The following is a 19853-nucleotide window of genomic DNA, read 5'->3' as shown; positions in this document are numbered from 1 at the left end:
TTTCCGCCTTGCTGAATTGGATAATTAACTTCATCACTATTACCGTTAGGTTAATTATTTATTGAGAAGCTTGTGGCCCATCGTAAATAACATCCACATTATTTTTAGATGTCATGTCGAAAAAAGCGCGCTTCTTACTATAAAACACTATCTTTAACAACTTCTTACAGTCTCAGGCGAAACGCCCTGTATGTTTTCCTATCACACGGGTAACGCAGATTTCGCTGTACGGTCAATTTTTTTTCAAGTGAGCAATAAAAACGTCGAAATGGTAGTCCGGATATTATACTTTGGTCGGTTTCCGGTTCCAAGTGGCATTTCCTTTTCCGTGATACCTGTGCTACAAAGATCAATGGTGCCCGGTAGGTTGTCGTCTCCTGTGTCCGCCTTTATTGAATTCGCCTGCATCAGCCAGCTGGACAGGCTAAGAATGATGGTGATTGCACAGTTGTTTTCATGGCTCTGGGCTAATATGTGCGCATTTTTCTTACTCCCCACCTCGCTATTTTGCGCCACATAAAATTTTTCTCTCGGGCGACATTGGAGTTTGCTCTCTGTAGGATGTTTCAGCTCTTATACAGACCATGCGTTAGAAAAGATATTCACAATGCGGTTGAGGCCGAGCGTTATTTTCAACGCCGTTATTTTTGACATTGGTGGGGAATTGAAGAACGTCTCCTCAGAAATAACTTATAATATTGCAGTAGAGTCACGGTAAAATAGTGGCGTGGTCCCATTGTAACCCCCTACATGCGTTCATTCCTTCCTTCACAAACCTTTAATTTTTCAGTACCTTCATCCACAACACGTTGTTGTCCAGAACGATGTTCAAAGAAAAACAACACGTGAATACACCGGCATGAACGTAAACAAATGAAGAAATAAAAATTAACAAACTAACAAAAGAGTCTTCCGATTTTTGCTTAAAGCCTTTATTATTTGCCAGCTTTTTACATATTTATATTGTAGACAACTCGAAACAAGTGCGTTGCTCTACATTATGTACAAGCACGAAACATGGTCGTTTAAAGAAGAAACAAGAACACAGCTCTAGAGAATCAGCTTGCATTCTACTGAACGCACTTTTTTTATAGATACGTTCGATGAAACGAGAAGGTCCATTTATGCTCTATCTCTTCATAGAGATACCATATTTTTCCAAGTATGTAAGACGTCAGTGGACGTCAGTTATCCCGGGGAATATGTTACCAACTGCTGTTTCTTTCATTTTTTTGCCCCCACGAAGCCATGTAAGCACTTAGCGATAACCGTTTGCATCTATTATTCTTGTCGTCCCACAGAAACTGCATTTCCTGTAGGACTCTACCTATAGGTGTGTGCTTAAAGTTCTAGGGAAGAGCGGAGTCACCTAGACTTTCTAATATGACCGCCTAAATTTGTCACATCCAACATGTAAAAAAGCATGTGGAGAAAACGACTGTCTTCGAACGGTGGCGTTCGGAAGACCTTGAGTTGCGTCTATTTTTATTGAAAAAGTTAGATGAAAGCAGATAGTGCTTATTAAATTGATGTGTGGCTTCAAAATAAGTGCCGTGCACGACGACAAGCCGTCTTCCAACAGGTGGCATATTAACTTGGCAATTCTTTGCTACCTAAGCGCTCATGCTTTTAAGAATTATAATGCGAGAAGGCAATTTATTTTGTCAATGGTTTGGATTTAGGGACAGAGGAGAGAATGTGATGTAACATGTAAAATTGAGATTCCGTTTTATATACACATATTGTTTTAGGTCTAGTACTGCGCAGCAGCCTCTATGGCTTAGCCCTGCCGTCTGAAAGGAGCCGATGTCACACGCCCTTGCACAGCAGTTGCACGTGCTCGCGCGCTCGTAGCCTAAGCGTCACGATGCTTGAAGTGCGGCCGGAGCTGGCTGAGTCGTCTTCGTCTTCAGGCGACTGGGGTTGAGGCTTCGGCTCGTTCGACAATGTCAGGTTCAGCGGGGAGCTGCTTGGAGCTGCGATCCTGCTCGGTGCGAAAAGAAAGCATGTGCCAAGTTAGGCCTCTGGGATGGACTTCGATTTTGCTGGACGTCACACTCACTCACTCACTCACTCACTTTCCTTGCCTCGTTGACTCAGTTATGAACTCTCACTCTTGCACTCTCTCTTTCACCTGCTCGTTCAATAAATCACTCTCAAACACTTGCTCACTCACCCACTGATTTATTCACTCCTTCTCTCACTCTCTCTCTCTCTGTCTCGCTCACTTACTGTCTGTTTTACCCATTTACTTACTGTCTTATTCACTCACTCACTCACTCACCCAGTCACTCACTCATTAACTCTCTCACTCACTGGTTCATTCACCCAATCAATCATTCGCTCTCTCTGTCTCACTCATTTGCTCTTTCAGTCCTCACGCTCTCACTCACTTGCTCTCTCAGCCAGCCCTCACTATCTCACTCACTCATTCACTGATTAATTTTCTCACTCTTTAATCCACTAGTTCAATCACTGAATAGCTCTCTCGCTCACTGAATCACTCACTACCTATCGTCATCACTCTACCTCACTCTCTCTTTCGACTAATCACTCAGTACCTCTCTCTACGGCTCTCTCACTCACTCATTCCCTCACTCAAACAACTCTTTCACTATCTCCTCGTCTCACTCACTGTATCGCTATTTCACGCACCCACTCGCTCACTTCCTCTCATTCACTCGCTCTTTCACTTACCCACTCCTTAACTCTCTCACTCACTCACTCACTCTTTCACCCGCTCATTCACTGACTGACTCACTCACTGAATCAATCGTTTTCTCACTAGCTCACTCACTCACTCGCTCACTCAATCTCACTCGCTCTTTCGTCCAATCATTCAATAACTGACCCTCTGTCTCAATAATCCGCTCTTTCACTCACTCACTCACTCACTCACTTATTCACTAATTAACTCTCACTCTCCGCTTGTCTCACTCCCTTACTCTTTCACCCACTCACTCAATCACTCTTTCTCACTCACTCTCTCTGTATCACTCACTGGCCACTGTATCCCTCACCCACTGCAACATATGGTACCTACGCACGCAGAAAAAAGTAAAAAGTGCCAACGGCTTCTGCGAACTGTGAACAGACATAGTCGGTTATGCATTGTAGATCTTGGCACAGCACATTAGCAAGGAGTGCAAGCAAAAATATTCATTTGTGACTCGAAGACGCTTTCGTAGTGAATGTTGCTTCGGTGGTAATCGGTATCGATTAGCTGGCACGCCATAAATATAGAAGAAAACGGCGAATTCAGGGCGATTTAATGATGTTGGATCCCTAAGTAGAATTTCTTGCCAAACGGAGGTTGTAAAATCGAGCCCCGTGTCTAATATGCATTAATGGCCAACAGCAATGTTGGTTCATATTCACGTAGTCGTAATGGTACCTGCTCACTAATATCCGTTCACTGCATCGATAGATATGGAGAGCTGAGCTCCAAGCTTAGGCCTTCGCACTGTTGTGCACTACTTGCCTTTTTTCTTCTGACACGGAAAAAGAAAAAAATATGGTGCGCATCGCTCTCAATTCGCACTCATGAACTGAATTCTTGTAAAGCTGACTTCACTGCAAAAAGGGTTAGCAAGAGGTGAAGACAACCGCTTGTTCCTCCCACACAATATTCGCCAAACGAGCTGCTGAGCTTTTATCCGAGCTGCAAATCTTTTTGGAGGGCAAGTTTGGTCTGTTGTGAAGCGATATAGGCTCTAGTTATTTCCCTGGTTCCCTTTATAGCAGGTGAGCCATTGCACACACGTCGAGGACGCTGATGCCGACATCCACATCGCAGTTGACAAGCGGGCATTCAGTAGCGTACGCAGCGTCAGGTGGGAAGACGCTCAGCGAGGTATTCGCGCACTTGAGATCTAGTTAGAAAGATGTTCTTGTCTCGGCTGTGTCATCAGCATCATCACCCTGACTACACCCACTGCAGGGCAAAGACCTCTCCCACATCTCTCTAATTAACCCTGTCTTGCGCTAGCTGCGGCCACCCTATCCTCAAAAACTTCTTAATATCGTCCGCCACCTAACTTTCTGTCGCCCCCTGCTACTCTTGCCTTTTCTTATAATCCAGTCCTTTACCCTTAAGGGCCAGCGATTATCTTGCCTTCGCATTACAGGTCCTGCCTAAGCCAATTTGAGTCTTGATTTTGAAAAGGATGTCATTAACCCACGTTTGATCCCTGGACCCACTGTGCCCTCTTCTTGTCTCTTAAAAGCTGCGTACTAGTATAAATACCAGTTCAATACCAGTACCAGGCCTGACTGAACTTCATTCCAGGACGTAGAGGAGCCAGAGCGGAGCCTTGCACACAGTAAAAACCGTCTGTCAAGTTTTCTTTGCACTTCGAACGTTTAGCGTTCAGAGTGTAAGAGGGTACGTGATTGGCGCAACTTCAACTTTATTGCATCTAGTCGAGGTTACAACGCACATCACAGAATCCTAATCGTTCGCCCTGGTAATTCCTAGCATTGTAAGCTCTGGGGACAGGTTGCTATTGGCCATAGAAGTTTCGAGTGTGTGTCGTCACGGTTTAGACCTGTGTGCTTGATTCCTCAGAGTGCGCACTTGTGGAAGCGGTCATTACTAGGTCGCCTAATTTCCTAACGCTCAGTTACACTGAGTTGTACTCGCGTGTTTACGGGAAGGAGTGACGCAAACGCACCCTTGCAAGTGAAAGGCGGCCGTGGCAGGCGAAGGCGCCGCCGCGAAGAAGTGGTGGTGGTGGTGTGGCGGCGGAGGCGGTGGCTGCTGCGTAGCGGCGGCTGCAGCGGCTGCTGCGGCCAGGAAGGGGGACCCCGACAGGAGCGGCGGCGCCAGCCATGGGTCTAGGGGCAGCGTAGGTGGCGCGCCTAGACAGCCGCCGCCGCCCGTCCCTACGCCAGGGCCGGGGGAGGAACCCCCAGCCAGCCGGTGTTGCAGGGCACTCTGGGATTCCATCTTCTCCTGTCGCCGCCACTTGGCGCGCCGGTTCTGGAACCACACCTGCGCAAGGAGGCGGGGAAGCCGTTCGCTGTGGACTATACTCTAGCACTGCGCACGTTCAAAACGTTCAGCTACATCTCGCGACGATCAGTTAACCCTTTGACCCCACATGTATTTTCGGAAAAAAAGGGTAAAAATTTTCCAGATATTCTTAATTGCTTATATTTTTCTCGTGTGGCCTTTATGAATCACAGGTTTTTATTATTTTTTTATTGATATTACTGCTCAAAACAAAAAGCAAGTTTTAGTAAATCTTTTCCACGTGCGTTTAAGTATTACGACATCACTGGTTCTGAAACGGCCAGGATATATTTGAACAGAGGCACCGAAATAAAACATTAAAGCCTAGACATTGCTCCGTACTGGTTCAAACGTTTCGTAACGCACGAGCTCTACTTAGCGCGCCATCGTCGTCCTCACACTGTACATCGGAGTCAGTTTAAGGTTCAAAAACTATCTCAGACTCTCATTCGGAATAAAATTTAATTTCTTAAGCACCGTCTCTGCCCGAAATGCTGCAAGAAACAGCTCGATTCGGGAAAACAACGCCGCCACCCGCATTACGCAAGCTTGCTGCCATTTTTAAATAACAGCTGCAAAGCTATGGTAGAGGGACGGCAGGTAGATGGGTTTCTTGCAACGAAAAGTGAATAAGAGAGGTGGAAGCAATACAAGGGGGTTGGGGAAGCAATGCCAACGTTTCCACAAGAGGATTTGTCTTCGTCTGCAAAGCTAGATACACATTCAAATGTGAAAACACAATTTATTTTTTTCTGCGTCTTCATTAGTCATAGAAGCGGAACCCGATGGACGAACCTACCTCGTTTTTGTCTGCTTGCACTGCTTCCCCGCGACATTGGTGTGAATGTTTTACCTTGTTGGAAATAAAAATATGAACCTATGCGAACTTTGTGCTTCTAGTATGGTGGGTCGTGTGAGAGCTGTTCACGGCTTTTGTGTAGTCGAAGGCTACGCACAGCCATCGCATCTGTCACACTTATGTGAAGCAAGAAGGAAGAGCAGAAGAGAAAAGCTTCAGACTGTGGGTAAGAAGCAGCCGCAGGGTGGGATTATCGGCTACGACTTGCGCATATGCTGCAAATCTAACCTGCTAACCTGCTTTGTCTCTTGCTACCAGAGGATTTAATGGCGATGTTCTTGAAGTTCTTGAACCTTGTGATACATTGCTGAATTTTGTGTTTCAGTAAAGAGCCAGGCTTCGAAATGTGCCAGTATTGGCGCTCTCTGAATATTTTCATGCCCGGAAGTTATAAACTAATGCTGCGCCTTAAACTAAGCCTGCTAAAGCACGGAGCTCGAGCAGCAACCGTCAACTTTTCTCCTTTTCTTCTCGCATAACTCGAAGGGACAGAGGGCAGCTTCATTGCGACAAGACTTCGAGCGTCTAAGATATCTAATGCCAGAGCGATAAGGCTAGCTCGTCGTTGAGTAGGCCCGAGGCTATAGCCAGGCCCACTACGTAGGGGGATTGGAATAAGGGTAATCAGGAATATCGCATTCACTCACTTTCTCTATTTGCCTCATCCACAAACTGCATTTTCATCTCACTCGAGCGAGAGCGTAAAGGTTCGGCTATTACAGTAGATATATGAATATTGCGCTTGTTCACCAGTAGCATAACGACAATCTGCACTTGCAAAATTAATGTCTTGGTCGTCGTTCTTAAAAGAAACCTCAAGAAAATTTTTGTTCTTGGAAACTTTCTGCTTCCGAAAGAACGAGGCTTGTTTCCAGATAAAACACTATACGACATGCCCTGAAACCACTTGCTCATCACATAAACGCGCCCTGTTAATTTAGAACACCCTCATTTACATTGCACAAAAGGAGAAAAATCTCCCGTCTGCTCGCTTCCGAGGTGGACAGGTCGTGAAGCTGCTTTGTGAGACTCGACGGAGCACATTACGGTAATCAATTTAGAGAGCCGGTACCTGGCCAGGACGTCCAAACCGCCCTCGAGAGAGTGTATGAGAGAGAGAGAGAGAGAATAGAATGAACTGGACTCTCAATAGTCACTGCAGACCGAGAACGGCAAACGACAGAAACGTAGAAACAAAGGAAATGACCGTGGCAGGAGCGGCAGCATGCGCGTCGAGTGCATAACAAATCCCGGCACGCCCGCAGGGAGCGGGGGCGTCGCGGTGTGATATCTCAGCGAGAGCGACAGTGACACGCATAGCTGATGAGTCCCTCTGTCCTCGACGCCTGCTCCTTTCCCCCTCTCTGTTCCGACGCACGCAAGAACCTTCCCTCCCGCACCTCCGAAGCTCGCTTGCACGGCAGTCGTGCAACATGCGCGCGTCGTTGTATGTATACCTCCGGTGGCCGCTCTCAGCGACGTGGGGTCGCCGCGCCCCGCTGGTTATTCCAGACGCGGCGCGAACGCACACAATGCCCACGCAGGCCTCGCGAACGTGTATACCTTATTTGCCGTACACACGCTGCTCCGAGAAAGGAGGACGGGGGTCGGTGGAGAGGGAGCCACGAAGTGCGGCGCACCGGGGCATTTTATTAGGCCGTTTAGGCTCCGCCGAGATGCGCCGGAGGGACCCGAGTCAAGCAGCCAGCTGCGGTTTATACGCGGCCACTGTATCTATGCGGCCCACTGGCGCTGTAGCTTCGTGCCCCGCCTTTCCCCCCGACCCTTCCCTTTCCCCACACAGCGTCGTGTCCCGGGGACAAACACAAAGCGTAGCTCTCTAGCCGCAGTGTTTGTGCGTGACACGGCAGAGGCAGGGCGCGTGAACGCCGCTCCGGTGCGGTCGAGGGGAACTTGTGGAGGCGATAATAAAGCTATGAATATGCTAACGAGCCCCCCCCCCCCCCACCCCCCCCCCCCTCGCAAAAGGCCGGATTTTGTGACCGGAATATGAGATTACCTGGTTCGCTTCGCCCGGCGAGCCGCGAACGACCTCCTTTTGGGATCCCGAGCATCGGCCCTAAACGTTCTGGTACGGTACGGGCGGCAATGGGGAATAGGGGGAGAAGCTAAGCCGATGAAGTGCTGGGTGGTTAATGGGAGAAACAGGGGAAGCGGTTTGGTCGAATTGGGAGCGTTTACGAGAGAGGATGTAATTGTTCGGAATTGGCCGCTTTGAGAGAGGGTGACTTGAACGTAACGTTCGCTCGGGCTTTCAGAAGAATGCAACGCCTTTATCCGTTTTTTTTTTCTTAAATGTTATTGTCACTCCAAACACCTCGATCCTTTCTCACGCCGACAGGATTTGTGCGTTTCCTTTTGAAGACGTTTATAATGCCCTCTTCCTTTCTATTTCGTTTAAAAAGAATGAGCGTGTTTGAATATGTGACTGTTGTCGTTATCGGCCCATTCTTGAGGAGTAAGGGCGGTCAACGACTCACTATACCATGAATACTGCTCAAGCTGCTAATTATTGCTGATGGCTCCATATACTGTTTAACAAGTCACGAAAACATTGATTCGCTGCTTTAACGACTTCCTTTGTTTTGTATAGAACATAAGAATGTGCCATATAGAGAAACGAGACACTATTTAAGCTGCGATATATGCAAATAAACAGGTTAACGTTCTCAACTCTCACTCCTTAAATTGAGGTTCTGGCAAAAAAAAAAAGTTTTAAGTTTTAAGAATGACACGACATCGGAAGGAAAACTGTCGGTTATCATTTATAACAGAAAGTACAGCACTTTATCTGAGACTGACAGAGTGAACAAAAGAAAAGTAATTAGCCTTACGACGAGTAGAGATAGAGACGAGTAGAGCTCTTAGAATGCTGCGGAGCCTCACGAAAAGCCTGCTATGCGAAATAAAAAATAATAGTCACAGTGAGGTTTTTACCACACTCCAAGTGAAGACGCCAAATACTGAAGGAACGCCACAAGTGGCACGTATAGTTAATGCCAATAGAAGAATGAACCCAGAAACGGGATATTTAAAAAGCGCTTGCAACATCAGGTTATCACATGAAGCGATTAGTCGACTAGACGAGATTTCGTCAAACCTTGGATTTCATGCGATTAGTATTACTTGCCTTGTTTAAAATGAGACAAGAACTCTTGTAATAAAACTACCGTTGCAACAATTTGTCATCCGTTGTTTCTTGTTACACTTTATATAAATTTCTTATTGTAGGTTGTGTAGTTATTCTCAGGGGAACGAAAAAGAATTGCAGGAGACAATTAAGGGTCTGACGCGATAGCGTAATAGGTGAACGCCAATATATATATATATATATATATATATATATATATATATATATATATATATATATATATATATATATATTAGATCCCTGGGAGTGCTCATACCCCTCCTGGTGTAGTGGTAGGGCGGTTAAGCGATTCGCCACTACCCTGGGCCTTGTGCGGCCCAGGTTGCTCGTCCCGAGCGACCAATCCTTGATGTAACTGCCACCTACCATGGTGGCCAGTTTTCTCACTACCCGGTGGGCAGGTTCTGATGACGCAGCAAAGTCACGTGACCTAAGTGGCGCACCTGCCTCCTAGGTTGCTCTCTGGGCACCACCTGCCAGAGTCATGCTCGTGATTTTTCGCTCACAGCGCTGACGCCGACACCGACAACGCCGGATTTTCTGGACAACGATGCCTTTAAAGCTATCGCGTTAAATGTAAATAAGCCTTAGACTGCCTTGACATTCACTTTCACTAATTTCTTGTTCTACGCTGTTGAGTTAAAGATCGCGATTAACTACAGAGCTAGCGCCCTCATTGGGGCATCGGCTTCGTGACTGTGGAGTTTTGCTACCGAGTGAGAGGTCACGTGTTTCATTATATGACACGGTAGCCACATTTAGATCGCGGCGAAATGCCATACCAACCACGCACTGAGATTTTTATGCGCGGAAAAAAGTTCCAGATGGTCGATGTTTATCGTCAGTGCCTCCACTACCACGTACCTCAAGCACAGCTTCAGTTCTGGCAAGTTAATATCGACTAATAATTAGAAATGTTTCCACATCCTGGACTCTATCACGTGCTCCGCGTGTTAGGAAATTTAGTTTTGCGAATTCTAGGTAGATGTACAGTTTCCCGAAATAAAAATATAACCGTCTCTTGTTGGTTTGCAGCCATGTGATCAGAAAGGAATAAAAGCACGGCTTCTAGAAAGCAAACTTAGCGACTGAGAAGAAGATGAAAGGCCGTAACTCTGGCAGGAAAACAGAGATCAGCACCGTTCTTAACAATACCTTTACCATCTCAGCCATTTCTTGAGTTGGCTGCGGCTAGCACAAATCAATGGACAGCTCATATTGCTTCGAACCTTTCAATGTTAAGCATTTAACATTCATTTTCGCGCGGAAGAAGGAAATAAAAAGCTTAATTATACAGCGGACATTGCGGAAAGGTGAGGCTACCATTAAAGTGGATTAGGACAGAATGAAATTAACGGCAAGAAAAAAAAAAGGAAGAAAACCTAGGTGCTATGGGAAAAGAAGCATCGCTGTCCACCACACGCGCGTGTCGCGTTGAGAGCACGGACGCAGCCGAGCGTAAAATGAATCTGTCGCGGATCGTTCCATTTTATTGTTCCTTGCTGGTGCCAGCCCGGGTCTCTCGGCGGGCGGTTGCCGTGAGAACGCCTCCCCAGCTACCCTTCTATCCCTCCCCTCCCCAAGGCAGCAGCAGCGTGCGCTCCGATGCGACACAACCGCTCGCTGTCCTCGCACCCGCCGTCAGGTGTCGCAAGTGTACGTGGGGAAGTCTCACGCGGCGAGCCCGCCGGGCTGGGGAAAGTACGTCCTCCCGTTTTTACTTTGGGGCAAAAAAGGAGTCTAATTAACGCTGCTCCCCGGCAGTGGCTCGCGCCCACTCCTTCACACGCCGGGCTTGTGTCCGCGCGCGACGCGAATTGGAAATCAACCGCGAGTGAAAAAGTGTACCCCCGCACCAGAGTTAATTGCGAACGTCCGTACACAAGCCTCACGGGTCGTGACGGAGCTCCGCTGTATTGTACACGCGAAGGCGCGTACATGGGCGCGGTCCCAATTAAACAGTCAAGCCGTGTATGCGAGCAAGCCCTTGGTTTAAGTGTGTGCATATCTGGTGGTCTCAAATTCATAGTTAACAAACGTTTGCAATGCTTTTGTTTAGCGATGGCCGCGTAACAGACTTTTTTCCTGTGATAAGTAGTATCTCCGTTGCAGCATTCATTGTAGTAGCTGAATACTGCGGCGTTCATCCACTGGTTAAACGCAGTGTTACAGGGCTGGCATGTAAGTCCCTATGAGCGCTACCGAGAGTTCGTGATCTGTGATGATGTGGTGATCCGGCTGGGCTTTGGAGCGTGCTGTTTAAAGGGGCAGGGGGGGGGGGGGGATTTAGGTGCAGCGCAGTTATTTGTCATCCTAGGGCACCACCACAAAGAGTGGGAAAGCTGCTTTCTTTCTTTCTTTCTTTCTTTCTTTCTTTCTTTCTTTCTTTCTTTCTTTCTTTCTTTCTTTCTTTCTTTCTTTCTTTCTTTCTTTCTTTCTTTCTTTTTTTCGTTCTTTCTTTTTACCGAGGCGAGGAGAGGAGAGCAGCATGGATTAGAGCAAAAACCCGAGTTAATGGTATACTAGTAGTGAAAGTCAAGAGGGATGCATGGACTTGGTTGGTACATTTAATGCAGCTAACAGATAACAACTGGTGGTCTGTTAGGCTGAAGTATAGAATCGAAGGCAAAGTAAAGGTACACCAGGGGACGGTGGAGAGCCATACGGGGAGGTTAGGTTGGGAAATCTGGGGGATAGAGTGGCCGCAGATGGCTAATTGGAGGTCAGTGAGAGAGAGGCCTTTGTCCTGAAGTATACGTGACCAGAATGACGACGACGATGATGACAATGCTGATTTGATTACCATGTGGCTAGTGAGAGTGAGGTTGTTTGGCGGTCAGTGCGCACTCTCGAGAGCATCCCTTCCTTCCAGCTCAAGCTGAGTCTCATCTGGACAACTTCCTTTGTTGGCAACAGATGAACACAATAGTTTTCAGTTCTGACATACAGAGACGCCGATGCCAACATCAGTTATCGCGTGGATAGTCCACCGTGGTCCTTCAACTGTTAATTTAAGAATAGTGATGATTATGACTGTGTGGGGGAAAGAGGCTTACCTGTACCCTGACTTCGGGCAAGTTGACCTTAATGGCCAGCTCTTCGCGGCTGTACACGTCTGGGTAGTGGGACTTCTCAAACGCCCTCTCAAGCTCGTGCAGCTGGAACGTGGTGAAAGTGGTGCGGTTGCGCCGGTGCTTCTTTTTAGAGCTTGCCGTCCCTCCTCCGCAGGCCGACGAGGAAGACAGCGGCGAAGACACCGAGCCGGGACCACCGCCGGGCGCCGATGCCCCTTCGGGAGGAAGCGGCGTGGCACTGTCGGGCCCGGGACTACCGCGACTTCCGGTTCCGGGTGACAGCTCCGGCCCGCTGGACATCTCCAGGCCGGCTGTGCATACAATGGTGAGAACATTTGTTTCTCTCTAAGCCGAGAGGACCGGAAAAAAAATTGCGCATACTTTTTTTCCCGACACAGAATACTTAAGCATACGCTGTTATGACATGCACAAGTGTGTTGAGAACGCTGAACATTATGTGGCGCAGCACAGAAACAAAAACAACAAAAAAGTGCCGTATGCGCGGGCATTCAATCATAGCGAATGCTGATAACCAGAAGAAAACAAGCTAAGCCGAAAGCGTTCGCCCCTTTAATCAGCATACCTTACATTTTTCTTTTATACAATACGAAAGGTAGCAATTATCCTCTTAGAGTGTAATTGGTTTGGAGCCCTAGGCGATAACAGTCAAGAATAAATTAACATCCTACCACCCGTTGCTGCTGTAACCCAGTTTTACAAGCGTAAACTAAAAAGGATTTGGGTGTCGCTCTCGGCGTCTAAGCAAAAGATCTAAAAAAAAAAACTCCTGTCTATATACTTCCGGCGCCTCGCTGTCGCGGGGTTCCTGTCCCCATCGCGCTCAAAACGGCTCCACTCAAAGGCTTAAGCCACTTCAAATGGCTACTTTTAAAAACAACTTTTCATTGTGGCTCCCACAGAGCGGCACACAAAGCCACAGAAGACGGGTCTCGAACCCGGAGCGCCACTCGCGCGTGTCTCCAATGCTCCCGTCCTTCTTTGCCTCTGCTCTAGATTGTGTACGGAACACGCGTACTCCATAGACATGCACGCACAGCTACGGGAGCACGCATTCGCGTATGAAGAACGAATGAAGGAAGGAAAGAAAGAATGAATAAATAAATGAGAAAAGAATAAAATGGAAGAAGTAGGTAGGCGTACGCGGCAGCTTGGAAGAGGACGGGGGCGAGCGATGGGAGATGTCCCGGCGCACCTAAAGGTGGTACGGCGCTCTGACAAAAAAGGCCTCTGTCGGCGCCGCCGCAGTCTTGCCCGAGAGGACTGCTCGACGTGGTCGCTTTGCTTTCTGCAGCCGTGTGTCTGCGTGCGTGTGTTTGTTATCTTTTCCCTTGCATGAGCCCAGGAGAAAGACGCTCGGTAGGGAAGGAGGCAGGACAGAGGAGGCACGAGAGAAGGAAAGAATGAAAGGCGGCCCAGGCGCCAGTGTGCTGGAATAGAGCAGAAATAAAACAGACGGAAAGGGGATGCAAGGAGAAGAGAAGAAAAGGCAGGCCGGCTCAGAATTCGCGCTACACAAATGTTTGTGGAAGCCGGCGCCCGCCCCCTTTCCCGTTGCGCGGCGCTCGCTCAGCCCCCTGCCCTGCCTAAACGGCGGCAGCAGCAGCCCGACTAGTTTTCGGGCTCCCTGAAGCAGACACGACCGACCGGCCGGCGTCGGGGTGTCTGCAGTCGCCGTGGATGCCGTCGTCTCCTAAACGGCCATGGTTTAGCCCGCTCCGCGTTCACACCAGGCCCGTTCAGCGAGCACAAAGGAAAGGGGAATGGGGATAAAGGGCACTGGAAGCGGGAGAGCGAAGGGGTGGGGGGTGGGGGGGGGGGGGGGTTATGCAGCGACAACCGCTAATTTTGCGGCTCCCCCTCTTTGGTGCGCCCCTCGCTTCCTTTTTGTGCTAAATAGCCCGCTGGGGAGCTAAATTAACCCCGCGAACACGATAGAGAGCTTTTTCTAAGGGGCTACCCCGACAGAAGGCGTTCGAGCCCCGAGAGGACAAGGATGGGAGGGGGAGGGGGGTTGTCGGCGAGGGACCACGCGAGATCGGGGGTCGGTCGGCTGGCTCTGTGATCGGTGCGCATGTGTACGTCGGTCGTCGTCGGCAATTTGATTCGTGTGAATGTCCGCAGATGGCGCTGCTTTTCGCCTAATTGTGTCCCGATTGTACTGCGCCGAGGGGGTTTGGAGTGGTGTTAGCTCCGGCCCAGTGGCCCGTAAGCCACGCTAGGATGTGGGTCGCTGCGCAGCCGGTGTTCGTTGCAGTGACATATGGACATGCGGTTTGTTTATTTTATTGGCGCATTTTATTTTTCACTGGGATGCATAACCAGTGTAAAACAGTCATGTCGAGAGCGCACGAAAACTGCATTTTATGTAATGTAGCATTTTAAAGACAAGAAAAAGAAAACTGGAAACTATAAACGGAAGCAATAGCTACAATTTTGTCACAAATTTAAAGAACACTACAAGGCTTTCTTTTGCAGGAGTTCATTGCGAGAGTCCGTTAAAACATTTTGTGATTTCTGCTTCATTTAAATAGTTCCGGATCATGTGCGGGAGCCAAAAATGTCTAATTAAAGCTCCCCTCACTGCCTGGCCAACACCATGACTCCATATTTTTTTCCGAATGTAGCGCAAAAAAAAAAGAAAATATTCGGTACGGCACCTTTTGCATGCCTGTAATTTTACTTGGCTCATAATGTCATTTGGAATAAATGGGACTTATGAGTGAATCCAAAAGAAAATGCACAAAATATGATATAGATAACGGGATTAAACAAATGCCTTGGGAAACGCATATAGTAACGTGCCTTAATTGAGGATTTTAAACTCATTTGGCGCTGACAATATTATTCATACACAGCGTGGAACAGCTGAGTTCGCTTCACTTAATGGCGGAAATTCAAAGCTTTTGGCATATTTCTGATATGATCGTCGCTGTAGCTTAAATTTTCTCTTTTTCTGTCATGGCACCTTCTGGCCTAGAAACGGGTTAATATTGCTATGCATAGTCTTCTATGCGCGGCTTTCGTTGTCGTTGATCTTTCATGACGACCTCTGACCAATGAGGCTAGTCTGGTTTTCTCTTTATAATTATGTGTCCAGCACTGAAAACTGGTGGCTGTGGCACTCGCAACTATCTGTTCCCCCTCTACCAAGGCAGAATGACGTGACAGCTACCTCGCTTTAAATGACTTTTTAGCGCGAACGCGTGACGGGACATGAAGATTAGAACACACACATGCACGGCTTCAAGCGACCTTTATTATGTGTGCGTGCTATATATAAACAATTAGAATCAGAATAAAAAAGTAAAAAAAAACAAGTGTAAGCTATATGAGCCGGAAACCAAAGAGAACCTTCGTCACATTGTTTCACCCTTCAAGATCTCCAGTTTTTTTTTTTTTTATCATGCAAGTGAAGAGATGGGTGTTCATGCCTTTAAGACCATATTTACGGATCTCCTCTGCCTAAACGATCTTGCGTGTCAGCAGATTCCTGTGCGAACGTGTCCACGCTGTATAGTGTGAACCAGTCCATAAGCAACTCGCCCAAACCGTCATGCTTCGGTTTAAGCTGGACACAACCGCCAGAGGAGAGGGAAATTGAGACTTTGTGAGATGTCATATCTTCAACTTAACACTCCGCTGCACACAACGTTCTATGCGAATCGGAGCTGCTGAATTTTGTGCACTTATTGATTAGACGAATAGTTGGAAGTCAAAAAGAGAATATCAGCTTAAAGGTGCACTAAAGAGAAATCTGACGTCGTCTTCTTACCGCGGGAACTCTATCTACACGTTCCAGGCATTCTTAGAAATTTCGAATTATTGTCCTGTGCGGCCGATTGTCCTAATTAAATCGGATTAAACGTCCCGGCTCTCGCCATTTGTTTTTTTTTAAAACTTAACGCGGTAGGTAGGCGTAGTCAACCAACACGTGGAGTGCCTTTCAGCCAGTCCAGTGGCGGCTCCGCTTTCGATTTTTTTTTGAGGTTTCTGTGAATAAACAGTTTCAGTCACAGACAATATAGCCGCAAATTAGGCCTACGTAGATAAAAATACACGTGAACTCTTTGATTTACGTATCCCTCCTCCGATGGCAGAGCGGCAAGCCGCCTGGGGACTGGCTGACGCGTTGACTCCTGCTACCTACCGCGTTGAGTTCAAAAAAAGGACTGGAGCCGGGACGTTTAATCTGATTTAATTAGGGCAATCAGCCGCACAGGACAATAATTCGAAGTTTATAAGAATGCCCGGAACGTGTAGATAGAGTTGCCGCGGTAAAAATACGAGTTCAGATTTCTCTTTAAGGCTACCGTTGTACAGAAAATCCGGCATCGTCGTCGGCGCTGTGAGCGAGAAATGCCGGAGTTCAGATTCCTCTTTAGTGCACCTTTAACAACACCGTGTACGCCAGGCTGTTGTATATTGAGAGATTTGAGATCTATAGCTCCGTCCGGGGCATGACGGGGCCACACCTGTCAGCACCTCTTTTTTCCGTCTTTTACCGGCGCGTTCCATGCTAAAAAAAGAACAGGAAAAATGAGTGTCACAGTGACAATCAACAATGCGTTTCGTCAACACACCTGCTGATGCCTAGGTTCACTGACACGACTCATACTCGTTCCTCATCCCCAAAGCACACGAGTAAACATAGGGGGAGGGGGAGAAGGTGTCAATAACTCATGCCTGTAGGCTAGTAATCTCCTTGAAAATAAGATACAAATAAACTGAGCAGAATGCATGAAATGCATGAGGGGGCTTGCTTGGTGACCAGAGAGACCGTGATGGGAACTCAAGGCTCGCGCGAACAAGCAACATGTATCCGCAAACAGGCACGGTTCACCGCGGCGTTTATCCACAATTCACTGCCCCCGAGCAGTTAAGACGGCTGCGAAATAAAAGTGGGCGAACGGTGTACAGGGGGGCGCGGGGGTGGAGTCGGAGGCCGTAGGCGCACTTAAAGTTCCGTCCGGCTCCAGCTTGCCGCCAGCCCCACAGCGTCCGTCGGACAAAGACACAAAGTGGCGTTGTCAGCACCAGCAGTCCCTCCTTGTGGACCGCTTGACCCTCTTTCCCCACTTCGGTTCAAGCCGACCTCCCTTCTAAACGCCCCCCCCCCCCCCCTCTCCTTTACCTCAGCATTCGCCTGTGCTCCCTCCGAACTCCTGTAGGGGACCCCGTTCACAATACAGTGTTTTTGTACTCACTCATAACTGAGTTCGGGCAGCGGGCCGCAGGCAGGAGAGAATAGGGCTCGCCAACAATGGAAGCCCTGATAAGGGCTGCTCAAAGAGATTAGACGACCATAGAATAACACGCCGAAGAGGGGCGAGAGGGGGGTGCGGGATAAGAGCTCTGTGCAAAGGAGCACCCGCTTAAAAAGGGGAACCAGAAAAAAAAAGCAAACCTGGGGCGCATAAGAATTAGCTGTGCCTCCCGCCAACAGCGCGGTGTACGGCGCCACGGGAATCTATGGGTGCCCGCCTGTTGCACGCCGCTTATCCGTTAAAAACGGAAGGAGGGGTGTGTGTACGTGCGGGGGGGGGGGGGGGGGGCTCTTTTGCACTTTGTAGAAGAAGCGAACGATTTCGCGGTGGCCAGGCTGGCTGTCCGCCGGGATGAGATAAGTGAGGCTAATCATTGGGGTCTCGAGTTGCCGATGCGCGCGGACGTGAAAAGACCAAGCCCGGCGAAGAATGCCGCTCGTTGCACGCACCAGCGGACGGCCGTCCTCGTAGTGCCATTGCCGTGCTGGATCCACCGTGGTCGAGCTACAAAGGAAGGCTGAACGTCGGCGCAAATCTGTCGGGAGCAGACGCGGAACAGCAACCGATCGCGTGTTCTGACGGTTGAGCAGCCGTAAACGCGCCACTGTTTATGCATTCTGGCAGCTATAAGTGGTATGAATGGATGAGAAGCTAATGATTAGCATATTGAGGGCTGCTTGAAAGGCACCAGGTCTGTCGTTTTCAGTGGCCCAGTACTGTTCCGCGCTGTATTTTCCAGACAAGATCGCCAGCGCCAGCAGTGGAATTATTGAGTTTCATCAATTACTGTCGTATTTATGATCGTAATCATCATTACCATCAGCCAAAATAAGTTTGCTGGAAGAGAATGACCGTTTCCAATGGTGTTCAGTTGCCCTTATCTTATGCTAACCACAGCCACGCTACATTTCTAGCATACTTCATACCATCATGAAACAACCTGAACCTCTGCCGCATTCGATAACACTTCCGTCGTCTTCTTGAGCACTCTTTCACACAGGGGCAGATTTAAGAAAGGGACAGGGGACTATGAAGCTTTAAATATAGTTTTAAATATAGTTGTAGAGAGGAAACCGAGGCTAAAGGCACATATATGCCTGACTGTGGTCCCGTCCCCATGGTGTGCAAGATTAACACCGCAAACACCCGTCATATTTAAAAGGTTGCATACGGGGTAACAAAAAAACAAAATATACCGTGGGAACAAATTATTCAATGAAGTGTGTAAGTAAGTGCAAGCGCTTGGCATGGTGCAACAAGCGCAGGTATATAGGAATATTAACATTCCCTGCCTGGTTTTCTTTGCACAGCTTCGCTTTCCGCCTGATTTAACACAATCGGTTTCACATCCATAACAGAGTCTTGAGCATATCCTTTCGTCAGTGAATGTTTATATCACATATTAATCGATTTCTCAGTTTTCGTTGAGGGTTCCACGTCGCAGAAAAGCCGGCGTCGGCGTCACTGGCCGTGAGTGAAAAATTTCACCGAACAAAGAATTATAGAAAATTCAGGAGTAGGTCAGATATGTTCGGGTTGTCGCTAAATTTCTCAGCGAGGTTCCTGTATACAAGGCAAGTAATTGAGTTGAAACTAAAATTTGATTAGTTTAGGCGGGGATGGAAATCGAACCCAGTACCTTCGGATTGCGAAACGGCCACGCTACCCATAAACCATAAAGGCTTTTTTTTTCTTTATTGCCTGTTGCGGAAAGAACAGAAACACACCAACCATGTCGATTGGTGACGTCAAAACTTGGGGGATTTCATTTTATAAGCCACAAAGGCCCGTTGATGGAAGCTGACTGAAGGTGGACCTAGTGAATGCATTGTGACTTTAGTGAAGTGCCTTTACGACGTGTACTGAATAAGTTGTGACGTGTACATGAATAAAAATGTGTATGCTAATTATGAAATGGCTATTTATGAAGCAAGTCGTTGTGTGAATGTTGAGTAGGCGATGAGAACGGGACCTGATTAAGCTATCGCGTTCTACTCTTAAAGGACTATAGACACGTAATTTTATTCCGTGTTTTTTTCTTTGCAATGATGCTTTTGACATTAGAATGCATGGATCACCACGTGCTTTTTGCCTACGACCGCTAAATATTATATTATTGAATTTCTTTTTCCATGTTGTTTTCCATGCTGGTTTCATCAACCAAACGATGGCTGTGACGTTAGTTGATGTTTAGGCCACGTGACGCACAAAAATGACAATATAAATGTTGACACATAGTTTTAACTCACTACAACAGTTAGACCAGCCTGCTTCAATAGCTAGAATTACGACAACCCAGGTATCAGCAGGTATATTGCCGTTTTTTTTTTGTGTGTGCCTTACGTGACCTAAACATCAACTGCACGTCACTGCCATCGATCGGTTGATGAAACCGAATCCTAAACAGCGTCAAGAAGAAATTCAATTATAAATTACTTTGTGGTCGTAG

General features: G+C 47.7%; 1 protein-coding gene across 1 annotated transcript in view; it reads right to left on the bottom strand.

Annotated features, from left to right (window-relative positions):
- Positions 1–948: 948 nt before the first annotated feature.
- Positions 949–19853, bottom strand: part of LOC144123632 (retinal homeobox protein Rx-like) — a 41376-nt gene continuing 22471 nt past the window's right edge. Inside the window, exons 2-4 of the mRNA XM_077656432.1 lie at positions 12102–12430; positions 4674–4993; positions 949–1984 (exon numbers count right to left, since the gene is read on the bottom strand). Coding sequence (XP_077512558.1) covers positions 1810–1984; positions 4674–4993; positions 12102–12430 — 824 coding nt within the window. The 3' untranslated portion in view covers positions 949–1809. The remainder of the gene's footprint in view (positions 1985–4673; positions 4994–12101; positions 12431–19853) is intronic.

This window comes from Amblyomma americanum, chromosome 3, assembly GCF_052857255.1.
Source record: "Amblyomma americanum isolate KBUSLIRL-KWMA chromosome 3, ASM5285725v1, whole genome shotgun sequence".
In the NCBI taxonomy this organism is placed as follows: Eukaryota; Metazoa; Arthropoda; class Arachnida; order Ixodida; family Ixodidae; genus Amblyomma; species Amblyomma americanum.
This window is presented reverse-complemented; position numbering and strand designations above follow the sequence as displayed.